General features: G+C 43.3%; 2 protein-coding genes across 2 annotated transcripts in view; both read left to right on the top strand.

Annotated features, from left to right (window-relative positions):
• Nucleotides 1–2,372, top strand: part of PPP1R27 (protein phosphatase 1 regulatory subunit 27) — a 48,442-nt gene extending 46,070 nt beyond the window's left edge. The window contains exon 3 of the mRNA XM_069752532.1: nt 53–2,372. Coding sequence (XP_069608633.1) covers nt 53–176 — 124 coding nt within the window. The 3' untranslated portion in view covers nt 177–2,372. The remainder of the gene's footprint in view (nt 1–52) is intronic.
• An 8,148-nt stretch (nt 2,373–10,520) lies between these two features.
• MCRIP1 (MAPK regulated corepressor interacting protein 1) lies at nt 10,521–21,007 on the top strand. Its single transcript, XM_069752531.1, has 5 exons — nt 10,521–10,637; nt 13,045–13,116; nt 14,835–14,953; nt 16,670–16,771; nt 20,566–21,007. The coding sequence occupies exons 2-5, from the start codon at nt 13,109–13,111 to the stop codon at nt 20,628–20,630; spliced, it is 294 nt and encodes a 97-aa protein (XP_069608632.1). The 5' UTR covers nt 10,521–10,637; nt 13,045–13,108; the 3' UTR covers nt 20,631–21,007.
• The last annotated feature ends 217 nt before the right edge of the window (nt 21,008–21,224 follow it).

Here is a 21,224-nt window from a genome sequence, read left to right as displayed (position 1 = left end):
ACTGTCTATCCATAAATAACATGTCTCCACCAAAATCTTTGTCTCCACATAGGTATCTACTATCGCTTGGAGCTGAAAAAGAAGTTGTGAACAGTGAAGGAGAGAAGCCATGTGAACTGATAGACTCTGACTGCGAAGAGCTTGTCCAGCTATTCTCGAAAAAGGGGGGTAATTGACTTTTGACCTGTATCCTAGCCCCGGCAGGGTGGGCATTTTTAACCTTTGCTGATCCTTTGAGGTGGGAGAATGCAGACTGTTGAGATTCCCTCCTAAGCTCTCACCTTCTCAATCTATGTCATGCCTAAGGAGTTTCAAGTCCAGCTATAGTCACACAAATACTGGACAGCATGGTGACAGAGCAACATTAATCTTTACTGCCACGTGGAAACCTGTTTGGATTCCCTGTGGGTGCCGGTGGCCATCTGCAGACATTTTGCTGGTACGGAAGAGGCTCTCCTTGGAGGTGCTAGGAAGGAGACAGATCACTGTCCTATTCATGTACAGGGCTGCGTTTGATTGTGCACTCTGTACTAAAGTGTCTTGAAATGTATATACATTTATATATAACCATGTGTTTAAGTTATATGTGACTTCAGATTAAAACAACAGGTTCAGATTTGTATAGAATATCTGCAGAAAACTAAGGTGGCCATAGAAACCATACAAATGTGATGGAGCAACCAAAAAACACCTTCATGCCTAATTCTGCGGTACTGGTCACACATGGGTTAATACACCCATTAACCATTCTATATCCTCTCATATGTAAACCCTATATATCCCTTAAAATAAGTGACCAAACACACATGGCAACCGTAGCAAATCTCCAGATCTGAACACCCACCAATCAGTCTAAAACATGCAGTAATATTAATAATGACTATTTAAAAGAACTCCACTGAAACCACAGAACCTAAATTACTCATCTGTCCGGGATTTCCAAATAAGTTGCCGTTACAACAGAAATGGGAAAATGCCCTACACTTTCGCTATGCCAGCTTGTACAGTACAGTTCTTTTTATGCTACGAGGGCTTGCTGTCAATGAGATTATCGGTCTGAAGGACTACAGTTCCCATGATCCCTCTCATCTCTTATCACCTTTGTCACTACAGCTACCTGTGTATCCCTCAGCTACAATTTGTAACCTTGTGTTCTAATTCCTCCATGACTTCTCTGCTAGTCCCCTACTCATTGAATGATGCCCAGCATGTGAAACAAGATCCATCCAGAGATAAGGCAAAAGGAAGGGGCAACTGGGAGCATTGGAGATATGAAGCATGTGATGTCCTGTACTTTAGATAACACAAGCAAATATCCTAAACCGCCGTCAATGTCTTTGTTTTAATGTAGTGTGGTAGTTAATGTAATATTGCTCATGCTTGAGGCAGTTAAGGCTTTATACTTCATATTCCTGGTGCTTTAGGGGTTTAAAATAATTAAAGGGTAAATTGTATTACTTGGCATGGATTAGGACAGTGAAGGACTCATGTGTACATATAATTTATTTTTATTTAAATACATTTTAAAATATGTAAGCATCAATTGCATACATTTTTTTTTAATAAAATATCTTTACATTAAATTCTCTGCTACATATCACACTGACATAATTCAATGATAAGTCCGTCTGCCTGTGGCCACAACCAGTGGGAGATCAGTGCATACAAATTCATACACAATCTATATCAGTGTTCCCCACATCCGGTCCTCAAGAGCCACCAACAGGTCATGTTTTCAGGATCTCCTTAGTTTTGCACAGGTGATAATTGCATCACCTGCACAGGCAATAATTCCATCACCTGTGCAATACTAAGGAAATCCTGAAAACATGACCTGTTGGTGGCTCTTGAGGACCGGAGTTGGGGAACACTGATCTATATAAATAGGCATCTAAGGATCTGCCATCAGTGAGGACTGCAGGTAGTAGGGATCTAATCACTATGGCGGTGTGGTTCCCTCTCCCAAACAGGGGAGTGGTGGGTTTACAGGTAAATACATACCCCAAACTCTGAAGTATTTCATGCTGATATCACATGTTCGGCAGTTTGCTTTTCGAATTAGGTTAATGCATTATTCCACTTGAAGTCCTGGAGAAGTTGATCTCAATGTCAACGTGAAGCTGAACTAACTCATCTAATGGTGTGTGCGTTATTACTACTGTAAAAGTATTTTGTAAAGTGACCATTTCTAACATTTTATTTTATAGCCATTTGTAACAAAAGACCCAAAACCTGAAAAAAATATTCTGTTTGGTTACAAATATATCATTTTTATTTTAATAAATCTGCTTACATGTTCACCCTGCTGAATCCAGAACAGACTGCATTGTGACAATATGTATACTGGTGTCTTCATACATTGTCTGTGTAGGAAAAACAATTAAAAAAAAGATGGTAAGAGAATGTAATAGCCATTTCTTTTGCTGGATAAATATAATTTTTATTTCTATAGCCCTAACATATTCCACAGCACTTTACATTACAGAGGGGACTTGTACAGACAATAAAGACATCACAGGGTAACACATAATTTTACAGATACCGAGAGAAGTGAGGGCCCTGCCTGCAAGCTTATGCCCTATGAGGTCCATCACTAGAGATATGTCAGTGTCTGATGCATCCAGTGATGAAGTGACAAATACATTGCTCAAAAAATAAAGGGAACACTTAAACAACAGAATATATCTCCAAGTAAATCAAACTTCTGTGAAATCAAACTGTCCACTTAGGTATCAACACTGTTTGACAATCAATTTCACATGCTGTTGTGCAAATGGAATAGACAACAGATGGAAATTATTGGCAATTATCAAGACACACTCGATAAAGGAGAGGTTCTGCAGGTGGGGACCACAGACCACATCTCGGTACCAATTCTTTTTGGCTGGTGTTTTGGTCACTTTTGAATGTTGGTTGTGCTTTCACACTCATGGTAGCATGAAAAGGACTCTACAACTCACACAAGTGGCTCAGGTAGTGCAGCTCATCCAGGATGGCACATCAATGCGAGCTGTGGCAAGGTTTGCGGTTTCTGTCAGCGTAGTGTCCAGAAGCTGGAGGTGCTACAAGGAGACAGTCCAATACACCAGCAGAAGTGGAGGGGCCATAGGAGGGCAACAACCCAGCAGCCGAGCCACTACCTCAGCCTTTGTGCAAGGAGGAACAGGAGGAGCACTACCAGAGCCCTGCAAAATGACCTCCAGTAGGCCACAAATGTGCATGTGTCTACACAAACGGTTATAAACTGACTCCATGAGGATGGTCCGAGTACCCGACGTCCACAGATGGGGGTTGTGCTCACAGCCCAACATTGTGCAGGACACTTGGCATTTGCCACAGAACACCGGGATTGGCTAATTCGCCACTGGCGCCCTGTGCTCTTCACAGATGAAAGCAGGTTCACACTGAGCACATGTGACAGACGTGACAGAGTCTGGAGACGTCGTGGAGAGCGATTTGCTGCCTGCAACATCCTTCAGTATGACCGGTTTGGCAGTGGGTCAGTAATGGTGTGGCGTGGCATTTCTTTGGAGGGCCACACAGCCCTCCATATGCTCACCAGAGGTAGCCTGATTGACATTAGGTACCGAGATGAGATCCTCAGACCCCTTGTGAGACCATATGCTGGTGCGGTTGGCTCTGGGTTCCTCCTAATGCAGGACAATGCCAGACCTCATGTGGCTGGAGTGTGTCAGCAGTTCCTGCAAGATGAAGGCATTGAAGCTATGGATTGGCCTGCCCGTTCCCCAGACCTGAATCCGATTGAACACATCTTGCACATCATGTCTCGCACCATCCAGGAGTTGGCGGATACTTTAGTCCAGGTCTGGGAGGAGATCCCTCAGGAGACCATCAGCCGCCTCATCAGGAGCATGCCCAGGCGTTGTAGGGAGGTCATACAGGCACGTGGCGGCAACACACACACATCCGAACATCATTTCCTTGCCGTGAGGCATTTCCACTGAAGTTGGGTCAGCCTGTAATTTGATTTTCCACTTTGATTTTGAGCATCATTCCAAATCCAGACCTCCATGGGATATTCATTTTGATTTACATTGATCATTTTTATGTTTTATTGTTCTGAACACATTCCACTATGTAATGAATAAAGATTTGCAAGTGAAATATTTCATTCAGTGATATCTAGTATGTGGGATTTTAGTGTTCCCTTTATTTTTTTGAGCAGTGTATATACAAAAACAATAGCGAGTATGATAAGGGTCTTATTCAGGAAATGTCAAATTACAAATATGTGTAGACTAATGAGCCCTATTAACAATCCCTATGCTGTATCCTGCCTGACAGTGGAGGTTGGCACTCTTAGTTTCTATGATATGGCGCCCCCACTCGTCAGCGGCTCACCCTGTTGGCCCTATTATACCCCTAATATACAATGTAAAATCGAATTGCCCCAAAACCCACCCTGAGAACATATAGGACAGATATATAGCCGAAAAAGCTTAGAGAGATTAGGCCAAAGTTCCACTAAAGGGAACTGGTTACCATCTCATCACGAACACCATTGTGTAAGGTGTGTTTGGCAAGATAAATAGAGATATTGTAAAGGAACCAAAAGTCACCTATACCATCCTATCCATCTATTATAGAATTGTTAGTTGTATATCGTATATTAACCATTGGAATATTACACACAGATGGGGAATATCCGATATACAAAGCAACAGGTGGCAGTGTTTTCACATTAAGTAAAGGGGGAAATGAGTTCATAGCAAAAATAACATAAATTCCAAAAATAAATGCCAAACATCACAATAATAAATATACTGCTTAATATATTAGAATCTTTAAATAAATAAAATCAGGGTAGGCAGTTATATATTCATATTACTGGAGTCCACCAGCTCAGTAGCAGGAGTTCCCATCTCCATAATAAATCCTATTTAGGCAAAAACTCATAGTGAAGGTCATATGCGGCAGCGCCCTATATCAATACCCGATGCGTTTTTCTCCAGGATTTTTAGGGGTTCATCAGGGGATCAAAAAGGCCACATTCAGATCTTCTAGATTGTCTCTTCCCATGCAACCATAGGATAAGATGTGAAGCACAGCTATTGCAGCATATGTGTGGGGTCCAACTCTTGTCCTGATCTTCAATTCTGCAGGAAAAAATACAGGTTGTAGGCTTTACTTATCATGGTAGTTAAGTTTCACCTTTGCAACGCAAAAGTGACTTCTCTGCATATGTAGCAAAAACTATCTGCAAGAACAAGGCACATCTGAAAAACATATAGAAACGTGTCATCTGAGCTGAGTTGGCGTTTTTTGATTGGTCATCTTAAGATGATAGAATACTGAAGGTATTGAGCCAAGATCTAAATCTGCACCTGCACTGCCTCTGGTGGCCATTTTCCTGAAACTAACTGCTGGAAAATCAATGGGCAGAGCGAGGACTCCGCTCCTGCCTCACCACTAACATCTTGTTGAAAGTGGGTAACAAACTATAGCGTTCACTTTTTGGCATTGACTCTTGCAAAGGTGAAAAAATTGATGCCAAAGCAAAATTTTAGAGGTAAAATTTAAAGGGAACCTGTCAGCAGGATTGTGCACAGTAACCTACACACAGTGTCAGGTCGGAGCCGTTATACTGATTACAATGATACCTTGATTAATGAAATCTGTCTTGTGGTTATTTAATTTTTATTTTCAGTTAATGAGATTCTCGTGTTCCGGGACAGGCTGTGGGGGAAGGGGAGGTTTAATGTGTTGCTGTGCTTACAGTGACCTGCCACATATTTTACATACTGAATATTATATGTATTTGAAAAAAAAATATATAAAAAAATCACATTGAGCAGGCAGGTGCCTGTGCTGCAGCATGATCGCATATATAATATGCATTTGACTATTTTATTTGCTGATATAAATTTATTCAGAAAAAAAAATTATGTCTCAAAATGGTGGCGGCCGCATCTGCACAGTACCATCTATCAGAGATCCGATAGATGCTACTGCATAAGCTCCACATTTTAATCAGTGTAACGGCACCAACCTGACACGGTCTGTAGGTTACTGAGCACAATCCTGCACAAAACTGATACTGAACTTTTAATCCCTTTAACATCCTATCAAAATAAAATTACATTTAACCCCTTCCCGACCTGTGACACAGCATATGCGTCATGAAAGTCAGTGCCAATCCGACCTGTGACGCATATACTACATCACAGAATGATCGCATTCCTGCAGATCGGGTGAAAGGGTTAACTCAACTTTTTTCTATAAAAAATGTAAAAACTGGTGGCGCAAAGTGTCACCGTTATAAATAATCCAGCAGCACTACCAACAGACTTCCACTTCTAAGTCTGTAAAAAGTAAATGCAAAACACATAAATATGTATATATACGTGGGTAATATATACCGGTAAGCGCTAGGAGAATAACGGAGGATGGTGAAAAAGAAATAAATAAAATAGTCACACAGTAAAAGAAACCTTGCTCAGAAAAATGTCCTGATCTCAATCTTCTAGATAGACAAATGACCGCTGGCAGAATGACAGTATATTCACCTGGCAAGGGCAATAACACTTCGGAACACTCGGAAGTAGTTCCTACCTGTATCGTAGGATGAGGAATCTTGAGCGCTCTTGTTGCGCGATGAGTCCTTCAGCGGGCACAGAAAGTCTGGACAAGTGGCTGCCCCGGCCGGCGGCAAGCCACAAAACAGCTGGTCTCCGGGAGGAGACGGAGATCCTGCAGAGCCGATGCCGCGTGTGTCAGCGGCGGTACGTGCCGGCAGTGCGCAGGACCTGGGTGACGTGGCAAGTCACGTGACCGTAACCCCCGGTGATCGAGCAAGTGAGTACGGAGTGCGAATGGGGCCAAACAACCGACGCGTTTCGGAGACGCCTGTCTCCTTCCTCAGGGTTGGTCCCTGCCCCGTACTCATGGTTCTATATATAGCTACTGATCTTGTCCACTGGTTCATTGAAAATCGAAAAGTTCAGCACTCATATTAAGTCCTCTTGGTGCAATAGTATCCAGCATGAAAATCCATTTGGTCTCTGCACGAGACATTGCTTTAATAAAGTCGCCACCTCTCCAATGGTGGCGTACCACTGCAATGCCCGTTACTTTTTAACTCAAATTTCACCCGACCTGCAGAGACAGGGGGAGTGGCTTTGTCCCCACGTGGCTACGATCGCTCTGATTGGCTGTTGAAAGTGAAACAGACAATCAGAGCAATTTGTAATATTTCACCTATGAAACTTGGTGAAATATTACAATCAAGCCATGGCCGATGGAGACTCCGATCTGCCCCCGCCACCGACGGCAATCTGCCGCTGCCATCAGCCTTCCTCCCCTCTGTCCTGTCCTAGGCTGCCCTCCTCTCCCCTCCCGCTGTCCGATCCCACCCCCACCCCCATACTTACCAAGTCCCGGTGTCCCTCCGTCTTCTTCTCTGGCTATGGGCGCAGCCATCTTCCAAAATGGCAGGCGCATGTGCAGAGCGCCCGCCGAATATGCCGGCCAGCAGATTCATTCCAGGTACATTTTGATCACTGTGATAGGTTCTATCACAGTGATCAAATAAAAAAAAATAGTAAATCCCCCCCCACCATAGGTAGGGAACAAAATAAAATAAAGAAAATATATTTATATTTATTTTTCCACTAGGGTTAGGGTTAGAATTAGGGTTAGAATTAGGCTATGTGCATACGGTGCAGATTTGGCTGCGGATCCGCAGCGGATTGGCTGCTGCGGATTTGTAGCAGTTTTCCATCACGTTTACAGTACCATGTAAACCTATGGAAAAACAAATCCGCTGTGCCCGTGGTGCGGGAAATACCACTTGGTATTTTCCGCAGCATGTCAATTCTTTGTGTGGATTTCGCAGGGTTTTACACCTGTTCCTGTATAGGAATCCGCAGGTGAAATCCGCACAAAAAACACTGGAAATCCACGGTAAAAAGCAGTGCGTCTTACCTGTGGATTTTTCAGAAACGGTGCGGAAAAATCTGCACACAAATCCACAACGTGGGCACATAGCCTTAGGGTTGGAATTAGAGTTAGAGTTGGAATTAGGGTTAAAATTAGGGTTAGGGGTGTGTTGGGGTTAGGGTTAGGCTTGTGGTTAGGGTTATGGTTGGGATTAGGGGTGTGTTGGGGTTAGGGTTGTGATTAGGGTTAGGGGTGTGTTGGGGTTAGGGTTGTGGTTAGGGGTGTGTTGGGGTTAGGGATACCAGCATACTCAGGACAAACTGGACAACAACTTTTGGTGAAAATAAAAAATTGGGGGCTAAAACATTTTTGAGGAAAGAAAAATGATTTTTTATTTTCACAGCTCTGTTATAAATTTCTGTGAAGAACTTGGGGGTTCAAAGTGCTCACCACATATCTAGATAAGTTCCTTGGGGGTCTAGTTTCGAAAATGGGGTCACTTGTTTTTTTTTACAGTTTAGGCACATCAGGGGCTCTGCAAACACAACGTGACGCCTGCAGACCATTCCATCAAAGTCTGCATTTCAAAACAAATGTCACTACTTCCCTTCCGAGCTCGGCCTTGCGCCCAAACAGTGGTTTACCCCCATATATGGGGTATCAGCGTACTCAGGACAAACTGGACAACAACTTTTGGGGTCCAATTTCTCCTGTTACCCTTGTGAAAATAAAAAATTGCGGACTAAAAAAATCAGAGGAAAGAAAAATGATTTTTTATTTTCACGGCTCTGCATTATAAACTTCTGTGAAGCACTTGGGGGTTCAAAGTGCTCACCACACATCTAGTTAAGTTCCTTGGGGGGTCTAGTTTCCAAAATGGGGGAGCTCCAATGTTTAGTCACACAGGGGCTCTCCAAATGCGACATGGTGTCCGCTAACGATTGGAGCTAATTTTTCATTAAAAAAGTCAAATGGCGCTCCTTTCCTTCCAAGCCCTGCCGTGCGCCCAGACAGTGGTTTACCCCCACATGTGAGGTATTGGTGTACTCAGGAGAAATTGCCCAACAAACTTTAGGATCCATTCTATTCTGTTGCCCATGAGAAAATGAAAAAATTGAGGCTAAAAGAACTTTGTGAAAAAAAAGTACTTTTTCATTTTTACGGATCAATTTATTAAGCACCTGGGGGTTTAAAGTGCTCGCAATTCATCTAGATAAGTTACTTGGGGGGGGTCTAGTTTACAAAATGGGGTCACTTGTGGGGGAGCTCCAATGTTTAGGCACACAGGGGCTCTCCAAACGCAACATGGTGTCCGCTAAAGTTTGGAGTAAATTTTTCATTGAAAGTCAAATGGAGCTCCCTCCCTTCCGAGCCCTGTCGTGCTCCCAAACAGTGGTTTCCCCCCACATATGGGGTATCGCCGTAAATTTGGACAACTTTCGGGGTCCAGTTTCTCCTTGGGAAAATAAAAAAGTTGTTGCTAAAAGATTTTTGGGACTAAAAAGTTAAATGTTCATTTTTTCCCTTCCATGTTGCTTCTGCTGCTGTGAAGTACCTGAAGGGTTAATAAACTTCTTGAATGTGGTTTTGTGCACCTTGAGGGGTGCAGTTTTTAGAATGGTGTCACTTTTGAGTATTTTCAGCCATATAGACCCCTCAAACTGACTTCAAATGTGAGGTGGGCCCTAAAAAAAAAATGGTTTTGTAAACTTTGTTGTAAAAATGAGAAGTCGCTGGTCAAATTTTAACCCTTATAACTTCCTAGCAAAAAAAAAAATTTGTTTCCAAAATTGTGCTGATGTAAAGCAGACATGTGGGTAATGTTATTTATTAACTATTTTGTGTCACATAACTCTCTTGGTTTAACAGAATAAAAATTCAAAACTTGAGAATTGCAAAATTTTGGCCACATTTCCGTTTTTTTCACAAAAAAACGCAAAAAAATTATAGGCCTAAATTTACCACTAACATGAAGCCCAATATGTCACGAAAAAAACAGTCTCAGAATCCGTTGAAGCGTTCCTGAGTTATTACCTCATAAAGGGACACTGGTCAGAATGACAAGAAACGGCCCGGTCATTAAGGTCAAAATAGGCTGGGTCATGAAGGGGTTAAAGAAGTTGTACACTACTAGATCAGCTTATATACTCACCTTCTGTCGTGGCGCTGATCCCACAGTGTAGGCACTCGCTCTCTGGGGATCTCGCACGGTGTTGGGACACTGGCACCCAATCAGCGCCCCGGGGAGAGGAAGTGGCGACACTGCGGGATCAGCGCCCCGGGGAGAGAGAGTAAAAACTTTATATTATCAGGGACAAATATTTTGATCAAGAAGTTGTTCTAGTAGTGGACAACCCCTTTAAGGATACAAAGAATGAAAGTTGCACCTTTTTTACTTCAACATTTTCACCAACATAGCAACTTGTGCCCACTGCAAAGGCGTGCCACGTATGCCACTAGCGTCCCTCACAGCTGCACCAGGCCTGCTGCCAGTTAGTCACATAATAGCAGGGTAGCAGCAGCACTGCCAAGGTCGCCACCCGCCCTAACCAAGCAGCAGGGACACTAGAGAAGCCGCCACAGCACCGGCGTGCAACAAGTGACGTCACTACGTCGACTCTCAGGACACGCGCGCGCCACCTTTTGCCACTTCCGTTGGAGGCGCGTCTGCCGTGACGTCACTTCCGCTCCGGGGCTGCCAGCTGGGAACCGGAGAAACAACAACAACAGCAGTAGTGGTAAGACGCCGGAAGTAGCAGTTGGGAACCGGAAGACGGTTTCTTCACCGTGAGGCGGAGATATAAACTCTAGTCTGAGGGGAGAGTCTGTAGCCCGGTGGGTGGGTGCTGAGGCCCTGGCGCGCTGGGACTACAAATCTCAGCAGGGTGCTCATCCTCCCTGCGCCAAGCCGGGCGTGATTTCATGTCTCGGCCATGGCTGATCTGTAGCATGCTGGGCTTCCCGGGTCTGCTGTGTCCTGGCTGAGCTGACACATTGTAACAAAGCACTGTTGTTGGTGCAGGACTCTGCCAGGATGGGGATAATGCTCTACTGCATGTGCAGAAGGCCTGATCAGGGGATTCATGGTGACAGATTCCCTTTAAATAGCCCCCAGCAAGGTCAGACCACTGAAAGTTTAGGAAATCATTTCTCCGGGTCAATGCCTTACCCCCTGGCACCGTACACATTGGCCACATAGGGATTGGGGGTTCCACAGTCACACTACGTGGGCCTCCTGCATTGGGAGTCCTGGACAGCTAGCATGTATGGCCAACCTTAGGCGTTCCAGGCGTCCATTGTGGCCATACACGACTGTGTACCAGGGCCTGATACAAAGCATGGGGCATTTATGGCATATCAATAGGGCGAGGGTGCGGTTTTCTCATTCGTGCCACAAAATTGCAGCGGAGATACCGAATCTGGTAGCAGGTGGTCTCGCTGCGGGGTGATGGGGTCCCCTGATGTGTTGTTAGAAATCGAAATTAAACCAGATGGCACATTGATCCAGTACGACCACAGTTTACAGAAAATCTGTTGCATATTACAGAACCAACATTGTGGATGAGAGTTTAAGAAAACTCATCATGTTGCTGTAAAAAAGATATATGCAGTGGAATTCGACCTGCATTCTGAGTCTGGTACCTGCAAAAAAGTCCCAAACCAAATCCACATAGCTTCATGTGAATATGACACTATTGTGCAACTCCGTAACATGTTACCCCTATTGGTAACTCGAGTGAGGGGTGATTACCCACTCCAGCGAGACTGGTGGCAGCCCCTGGTGTTCCACATTTTGGGAGGGGGCTTCTTCACGGTGTCCTATTACTGAATTTCCCTGTATATGCAGTTGCACTACATAGCAGTGTTATTGCCTGCAGCTTCTAGACTAGCTTTCCTTACTTTATAATGGATATAATGGTCAGAATATTGATACCAGCATCTATACTGTGTAATTTACAGAGCTATTACAAGTTCCACATAAATACACACCTCAACATTGAAGTTGCAACACGAAGACGGAAAAGTCGTGAATTTATGACATTAGCAGGATGGGTAGACATGGTAATGATGGAAAAATGGAAACAAAATTCTCCAAATATCTGGATTGATTCCGTATGGAGTAGAAGCGCCACTTGCAGAAATCCCCGCACTTACACACCTTGGCTGCTATCAATGAGTTTATTAATGGTTGTCTTGGAATTTTGACCAAAACATCGCAAGATTTATACACTATAAACTGGACAAAATGATTATAGAATTTCTATATTACCTATTTTAGAATGTCAGATTCTTCTCTACATACATGCAAGTCATCAAGATCCACTGCTGCCAGCTCACTTTGGGATTGGCGACCAATGACATCTCAGATTTGTTCAATGGGTGACCAATTCAGAGACACTACAGGCCCCGTAAAATGTTAGCTAGCACAAGCTGCGTGTGGCCAAGTGTTATGTTGAAAAAATGGCTCCTAGGACTCTTTCACATTGCCTCGTGAATTCCTCTTCATGCTGTTGCCCACGTAGACTCCTCCAGACCAATCTTTGCTTATTATTGCATCCAAAACAAAAGCGGGACTGAATGCAGAAGAGTGTAGACCTCCATTTTGGAATCCATCACAGTCGTGCTCTGAAGTATGATTGCCTTGGAGCTGGATGTCTGGCTCGTAGCCCAGAGATAGGCAAACACCTTTTGATGGTTTGGATAGACTTTGGCATCTTAGGCTAGGCTTGGGTGTGACATCCATTTTAGCTTTCAGTGTAGAATGGGTCACCGTTCGCCATTCTTCGAATCTGACATGGACAACACCATGAAGAGGCTTTTACGTGTTAACGCCATACAGGTTCTACTCCCAGGACTATGATGTTGGGCGGCATAATGTACAATAGCCAGAGTCTTCGTTACAGTGTTACATTTATGTGATAGTGGAACCAGCGGTCCTGCCATTTCTCAAAAATACCCCAGGAGCCATTTTTCAACACAACGCTGGGTTCCATGTTGCTCTTGCTACTCTGCATGGCCTAAACGTGCTACCATGACCTGTAGCATCTCCAGACTCGTCGCCCATGTACGCAGCTTTTACTGACCGTGGGAACAATCACTGACCATGGGAAGATACCCTGATCATTCTGTTTTTTTTTTTCTCAGATCTGAAGTCTTCTGCCCAGGAAGTGCTCATCACTTTCCAGACAAAACCACTGACTGCTCAGCAATGACCAGGTGAAAATATGTGCAAGATAATCCCGACAAATGCATTTGTTCCTAGTTATCCCCTCTGTGAGATCTGCTGTATGAGAGAAGACAGAGGGACTTGCGTGGAGCAGGCTGAGAAGCTAGGTCTGCTCCATACACGGCGGATGCCGGCTGTGTTATACAAAAGCCGCCATCGGTGCAAACTTCTTTAAGGCTATGTGCCTAAGTTGCGGATTTTGCTGCGGGTCCGCAGCAGCTTTCCATGCGTTTACAGTACAATGTAAACCTATGGAAACCGCAATCCGCAGTGCCCATGCTGCAGAAAAAAACGTAGCGTTTATTCCGCAGCATGTTAATTCTTTGTGCGGATTCCACTGCGGTTTACACCTGTTTCATAATAGGAATCCGCATAAAAACTGCGGTAAATCCGCAGGTAAAACGCAGTGCCTTTTACCTGTGGATTTCTAAAATTCGCTGCAGCTTTCCATGCGTTTACAGTACAATGTAAACCTATGGAAACCGCAATCCGCAGTGCCCATGCTGCAGAAAAAAACGTAGCGTTTATTCCGCAGCATGTTAATTCTTTGTGCGGATTCCACTGCGGTTTACACCTGTTTCATAATAGGAATCCGCACAAAATCCGCATAAAAACTGCGGTAAATCCGCAGGTAAAACGCAGTGCCTTTTACCTGCGAATTTCTAAAATTCGCTGCAGCTTTCCATGCGTTTACAGTACCATGTAAACCTATGGAAACCGCAATCCGCAGTGCCCATGCTGCAGAAAAAAACGTAGCGTTTATTCCGCAGCATGTTAATTCTTTGTGCGGATTCCACTGCGGTTTACACCTGTTTCATAATAGGAATCCGCACAAAATCCGCATAAAAACTGCGGTAAATCAACAGGTAAAACGCAGTGCCTTTTACCTGCGGATTTCTAAAATTCGCTGCGGAAAAAATCTGCAGAGCTCCTTTCTACGTGTGCACATACCCTCAGAGGACTAGAAACAAAAAAATGAAAAATATTGAAAAAAAATCCCATTTGGTAAAAAACAAACAAAAATAAAACGTATTTAGTGTCTTTGCATCTGATCTGATAAAAAACGTCCATGGTTTTGGTCTGAGTCCTGTCCAACAACACATCTCGTCACACTCTTTTGAGGCCATGTACATGTGCCATTTTTTTTTCCTCGGACCGATAATCCAACAATTGGATCACACTCGGCAATTCACGTCTATGGGCCCGTCAGAAAAATCGGATCGCACTCAGATGACATCCAAGTGCGGTTCGGTTTTTATGGACTGAAGAATGGAAAAACATGTTCTTTTTCTATTTTCCACATCGGAGAAAAATGGACCATACTCTCATCGGATTGTAATTAGCATAATCGGACCGTTGTTCCGGGATGCGGAGTATACGGTCGTGTGACCCTAGCCTGATAAGCATCAATTACGTTTTCTGCTCTCTAATATGACATCGATAAAAATTATTTATTTCCTCTTTTTCCAGTACACTTTATGATAAATGAAATGGGGCCACTAAATATTACAACTTGTCCAACATAAGGAGTAATTACAATTGTTTGCCATTGGGGGAGGAAGGCAGGGTCTGTTTTCAGTATAGACACAGCGCCACACTTACCCATGGGCTGTGTGTGGTATTGCAGTTTGACCTCATAAAAATAAAATTGGCAGTTATAAATGAAGATTTGTAGTCATATTCATATAAACTTTTTTCTTTTTATTAGCTCCCCAGTGTCTCGTGTAGTGTATAACGGGAAGCGGCCTACGAGCAGCACACGCTCTCCGAGCAGCAGCGAGATCTTCACTCCAGCTCATGAGGAGAACGTGCGTTTTATATACGAAGGTACGAAATCTGAGGCTATTAGAAAGTTCTCTTCTGTAAAGCTAGCCGTAATCATTAGATAAATATTCTCCCGTCCTGTCTTTTACCTTATCTGTGTTGTAGCAGAGGTGATCGTTATGGAGTCAAGGATTGAGGATGGCAGATTTCAACATGGTCAATGCTTTATTGTCTGTTTAGATCAGCTCTCAATTCTAGTTTAAAGGGAATTTGTCAGTAAAATCAACCCCCCCACCCCGCAATATGTATATATGGACTTGCAGGTCTTTGAAAGTTGAATCCATCAGCACCTTTAAATCTTTTATTTGTTGCTGCATTCTTGAGAAATCAGCTTTTTAATCCATATGCAAATGATGTTTTAAGTACTCTGGGCGTGACAGAGCACTTTCCGAGCCTCTGTCTCCCCAGGTCATTTCCCCACCCAACACCAGCCTACTTGGTTTGATTGATGTCTCACTGTCTGATTTACTTGCCTGGTGCCCGACAACACAGACAGTGAGCCATCAATCAAGTTAAAGAGGCTGATGCTCGGCAGGGAGAACAACCTAATGAGGCATAGGCTCAGGATGTGTTCTGTCATGCTGAAAGCACTTACAGGGGTATTCCCATCCTTAAGATCTTATCCCAATATGTATTAGGTATAATAATGTTAGCAAATACCTCCAATTAGAAATGTAGTATAGTTCTTTTGATTCGCTGTGTCTCTTACCCCATGTGCAGGACATTGAGGTATCCATGGCTATGATCACTCATATAGTGACAGTTAGCTGTTCGTGGTCGTAACCATGGATACTTAAGCTACTGCAATGCCTTCACATGGATTAAGCAACATAGTGAATTAGAAGAACTATACCATATTTCTAATTGGAGGTATTTGGTAACAGTATTATTAGTACACCTATTACATATTGGGATATGATCTTGGAGATGGGAATACCTCCTTAATGCCTCATTTACACATGGATTAAAATCCTGATTTCTCAAGAATGCAGTAAAAGATAACATATATAAAGGCATTGGTGGATTTAGCTTTTAGAGAACTGCATGCCCACATATGTTTGGGGGGTGGGGGTTGATCTTACTGACAGATTCCTTTTAATGTTCTTTTTATCTTAATTTTATTTAAAGGGAGGCAGCTAGGAAAAAATGACTTGAAACACAGCACGGGCACTTGGTGCACCCTTGCAGTGGCCAAACAGTTTAGTTTCGCACAAGTTTCCATCTTTCTCTGGCTTATGTGAAGCCAGGCTATCAGCCAACGAAGAGAGGAGCAGAGATAGAGGGAAAACAAGTAGGTAGTAAGGTGTGCTGAGCTGCTTGGTCATGCTAAGTGGGTACTGATCTCATGTGCTTGGTTTGAGCAGTCATTTTGTGCATGCAGACCCCATGTAAAAGATGTTTTCCCAGTAAGAACAGAAACAGCTGAGAGCCTCTTGTCTTTGTCTCTTGGTCCTTTAGGTTTTGAGTGGAGCAACACTGCACATGTTTGGCCTTCGCATCATTTTAATCCCTTTTCGCTTCTATTATGTTGGGGGGACTTGGGACCCCCATCTTGATGATTATGGTAGACCCATCAGTCCTGTTGATGGGTAACAAATATTCTTAGTGGGTAACCTCTTTCACTTGTAGTGCATTGTAGAGTGTGATGAGACGGATAATGCTCCATTAGTTTATAACTTAGTACTGTATCTTTGTCTCCTTTGTGTTCTACAATCTTAGCGTGGCAGTGTGTGGAGCGGGACTTAAGAAACCAACTGTCTGGTGTGGACCGCGGACTTGTGGAAGAATATGTGGAGAAGCAGCCAAGCAACAACTTGAAATGTGAGTAGTGTCAGTGTAAAATGAAGGAACGATTTGTGAGATTATTTCAGTCCAGTATCAGAAGGACCTTAATAGTTACTGGCCTATCAACTAGAGCGAGAAAAACCTCAGATCCCGGCATTTTTTACTCTCAAGAGAGACGAGGCATGTCTGTTTACCAAGTGATGCTCATAAGACAGCCTGTGTCATAATGTATTAATATGTAAAGTAACCTGTCATATCCCCAGTCGCTATTAACCCTCAGATATGGGGTTAATTTGCAGGTTTATAGCGTTTGAAAGCTGTATGTTCGCCGCATTGAAAACCCGGCTGCAGGGAAGAAATGACCTTGTTCCTCCTGGCAGCCTCTGGCTTTCTGTAACAAAGGCACTTTCAGTATGACTTCAGTTGTAACTACACCCTGACACTAACAGACAGCCGACTCAGCATTGCATCTGTACAGAGCCAGCTGTCCGCCAGTGCAGGGATGTGGTTATGGCTGCCGTTCACGATGTACTGAACGATGATTGTAGCTGCCCCGTCCACGCCACTATGACTATATTTTTTCTATATTACCTTTCCTTGTAATCCTGCCTGTCATAAGATGAGTACTGAAAAGTGATCTCTACAGAACAGAAAATATCAGCCTAATACGAGATGTAATGGCCATTGTGAAAATTGTAAGATTGTAACCTTCACTTATGAATACAAGCACCCAAAATGACAAATAGTGCAAATGTGTTTTGCTATATCTGCATCCTGGAAATGGCTTGAGCTAAAACGTTGAATATTAACCCCTTCATGACCTTGGGATTTTTCGTTTTTCCATGTTCGTTTTTCACTCCCCCCCCTACCTTCCCAGAGCCATAACTTTTTTATTTTTTCCGTCAATTTGGCCATGTGAGGGCTTATTTTTTGCAGGACGAGTTGTACTTTTGAACAACATCATTGGTTTTAGCATGTCATGTACTAGAAAACACTTGTTTTTTGTTTGGCTTTTTTGCTAGGTTCACTAAATGCTAAAACTGACCTGACATTATGATTCTCCAGGTCAGTACGAGTTCATAGACACCAAACATGTCTAGGTTATTTTTTACCTAAGTGGTGAAAAAAAATTCCAAACTTTGCTAAAAAAAAAAAAGGCGCCATTTTCCGATATTCGTAGCGTCTCCATTTTACATGATCTGCGTGCCGAGATGACGTTCTTAATGATAGCATTTTGGTGCAGATATGTTCTTTTGATTGCCCGTTATTGCATTTTAATGCAATGTCGCGGCGACCAAAAGAACGTAATTCTGGCGTTTCGAATTTTTTTCTCGCTACGCCGTTTAGCGATCAGGTTAATGCTTTTTTTTAATTGATAGATCGGGCGATTTGGAACGCGGCGATACCAAATATGTGTAGATTTGATTTTTTTTTATTGATTTATTTTGATTGGGGCGAAAGGGGGGTGATTTAAACTTTTATATTTTTTTTATTTTTTCACATTTTTTTTAACTTTTTTTTTTCACTTTTGCCATGCTTCAATAGCCTCCATGGGAGGCTAGAAGCAGGCACAGCACGATCGGCTCTGCTACATAGCAGCGATCTGCTGTTCGCTGCTATGTAGCAGAAAATCAGGTGTGCTGTGAGCACTGACCACAGGGTGGCGCTCACAGCTGCCGGGGATCAGTAACCATAGAGGTCTCTAGGACCTCTATGGTTACAAGGTACAAGCATCGCCGACCTCCGATCATGTGACGCGGTAGTTAAATGCCGCTGTCTGCGTTTGACAGCGGCATTTAACTAGTTAATAGGTGCGAGCAGATCGCGATTCTGCCCGCACCTATTACGGGCACATGTCAGCTGTTCAAAACAGCTGACATGTCCCGGCTTTGATGTGGGCTCACCGCCGGAGCCCGCATCAAAGCAGGGGATCTGACCTCGGACGCACTATCCCGTCCGAGGTCAGAAAGGGGTTAAGTAGAGGTACCGTAATAAATGCACACTTTATCTACTTTTCTGAGACCCTAGTTTTGTTGTTTTTTTATAATTTTTTCCATGGTAGAAATTATATAAAAGACACAATTCACAATAAGATATAAGTATCCATAAACAATGGATTAAGGACAGTTGAAATATGGACAATTAAGGACTATTGAAATGTGGAAAGGGAAAAAAGTGTGGCATAAAATGAATAAATAGGCCTTGTCATGAAAGGATTCAAGGGGTTGTGTTTTCACTGGAATGTCTTAAGCCCAGCAGAGTAGATAAAGACTGGGGGTCTACCCTCCAGCTACATAGATCAGCTACATTGCTCCTAGTAATTGCATTGTGAGCTCTGCTGTAACTTTTGGGCCTTGAAGTAGCTGGGTCCCACTTGAGGATTGTCCCGTTCTCTTGTGGACCAGTCCATCCCTGGCTTTTAAGACCCCCCCCTAACAATCTCAGCTTATGTAAAATGTATGATTCCTACAGAAAACATGGAATGGACAAAAAACATATAAGAATAATGGCAATAAAGTTACAAAATCAGAAGTGTAGACTCAAGTGAAGAGTAAATATGCTTAAAACACATCTTAGGCTATGTGCACACAATGCGGATTGTATGCGTTTTTGCCGCATTTTTTTGCCGCAAAAACGCATGCACAACACAGCCCTTTGAATTCAATGGGATTTCGCAATGCTGTGTTAATGCTGCGTATTTTTCCGCAGCGGAATCGCATCGTGCAAAAATACGCAGGATGCTCATTCTTTGTGCGGAATCGCAGCAATTCCGTACACATAGGATTGCATTGAAACGCTCATTTTACGCATGTGGCTATGCCCACCATGCGTAAAGTGAGCGCTTCATGTGCGATGGTACCCGGGTCTGGAGGAAAGGAGACTCTCCTCCAGACCCTAGGTACAATATCCCTGTAAAAAAATGAATTAAAATAAAAAATAGGGATATGCTTACCTTCTAATGGCCCTCGGAGTCCTCCCAGCTCTCAGCTGTGCACGCGGCGGCTTCCGTTCTCAGGGATGCATTGCGCGAAGGACCTGGGATGAAGTCGCGGTCATGCAGCACGAATAGTAAAAAGTTGGTCACACTTGTCAAGCACTATGTTTGACAAGTGTGACCAACCTGTCAATCAGTTTTCCAAGCGATGCTTCATATCGCTTGGAAAACGCAAGCATTCTGCAAGCTAAAAACGCTTGTGTTTTGCGGTAAAATGCATGCGAATTCCGCATGCGTTTTACCCGCGGCAGGGAGTTGCGGACATTTCCGCAGCATTTCTGCAACGTGGGCACATAGCCTTATAAGGCGGGGCAGCACGAAGTAGAATGTATATTTCATGAACTAACACTGATATTGTCAATAGATTGTATCATGAGGAATACTAAAACATACAACAAGCTGTCAGTAAACAAGTTCCTATGGCCTACCATTGCTCCTTGTGTCTGACCATGTATCTGCAACCCCCGATGCACGTTTTGCTTAGGCTTCCTTGGGTCGTTGTATGTAAAATGTATTGTAGAGGTTGTTTAGTCTTTTATTGCCCACTGGGCGGCAATAAAGACAGGTGATCTTTCTCAGGGTCTGTATGTGTCTGAACAGGAGTCTGTATGTGTCTGAACAGGAGTCTGTATGTGTCTGCACAGTAGTCTGCATGTGTCTGAACAGGATGTGAAGACTATAGTAGAAGGCATCCTGGACAAAATGCATCACAAGTCAGCAAATGCTATAAGTGCAAGAAAATAGAATCAAAACGAGCCATGTAAGGTATAGGACCTTTTCAAGAGAATTTCATAATTTTTCTTGTTAATTATATTTTGCTTTTTTGTCTTTTCAGCTTTTAAGCCTGTTGATCTCAATGACCTGAAAAGAAGAAGCACACAAGACCCGAAAAAGTCATAATTTTATTATTCCCCAGCAACCGATTGATCCTTCCACTGGCAAACTTTGGACTCAACTTTCCTTCTCTTCCATTGCCCATTGATGACCTAAAAGGACAATTTGGGAACTGTATTGTGAGGACTCAGCAGAGTTGTCCTGCTCTTAATCCCCTTAAACTCCCTAGCCCTTTCCTATTCCCATGTGTGTGTTACCCATAACCCCTCCAAGCATCTGATACCCACATTCTCGTGGATCGTTGCAAACCCTTTTAATTGCTGAACTGAATTTGCAGGTGGTATGTATTAATGCTGTTTTGCATTGTGCTATTCCTGGGTTTCTCCTCACCCCTGCACCAAGCTCTGCAAGATCGTCAGGCTATTAAATGGCTTATAACATGGTGTCCGACTTTTGTCTGCATTATCATCCACTCTATAAGAAATATAGCCTTCTGCTAAATAACCAGTCACTCCATACACTTATGATCGGTGGTGTAGTACAATTGAGACTTTAAAGAGGACCATAAGGTGAAAAAGAGAAAGGCTTTTTATTTATTACGAGCGCTTTGCTTTTTCGTTTGGTGAAATGATCTTTTCAGCTTCTTGGCAGCACACGTAA

The sequence above is a fragment of the Ranitomeya imitator genome, chromosome 2, assembly GCF_032444005.1.
Source record: "Ranitomeya imitator isolate aRanImi1 chromosome 2, aRanImi1.pri, whole genome shotgun sequence".
In the NCBI taxonomy this organism is placed as follows: Eukaryota; Metazoa; Chordata; class Amphibia; order Anura; family Dendrobatidae; genus Ranitomeya; species Ranitomeya imitator.
The sequence above is the reverse complement of the archived record's forward strand: the minus strand, read 5'-3'. Positions and strand labels throughout refer to the sequence as shown.

What these genes read in the sequence shown, in the direction of transcription:
- MCRIP1 (XM_069752531.1), top strand. An exon ending in CGTGCGTTTTATATACGAAG is followed by an intron (nt 14,954 to 16,669) that starts GTACGAAATCTG and finishes CTACAATCTTAG; the next exon opens with CGTGGCAGTGTGTGGAGCGG. An exon ending in GCCAAGCAACAACTTGAAAT is followed by an intron (nt 16,772 to 20,565) that starts GTGAGTAGTGTC and finishes TTGTCTTTTCAG; the next exon opens with CTTTTAAGCCTGTTGATCTC.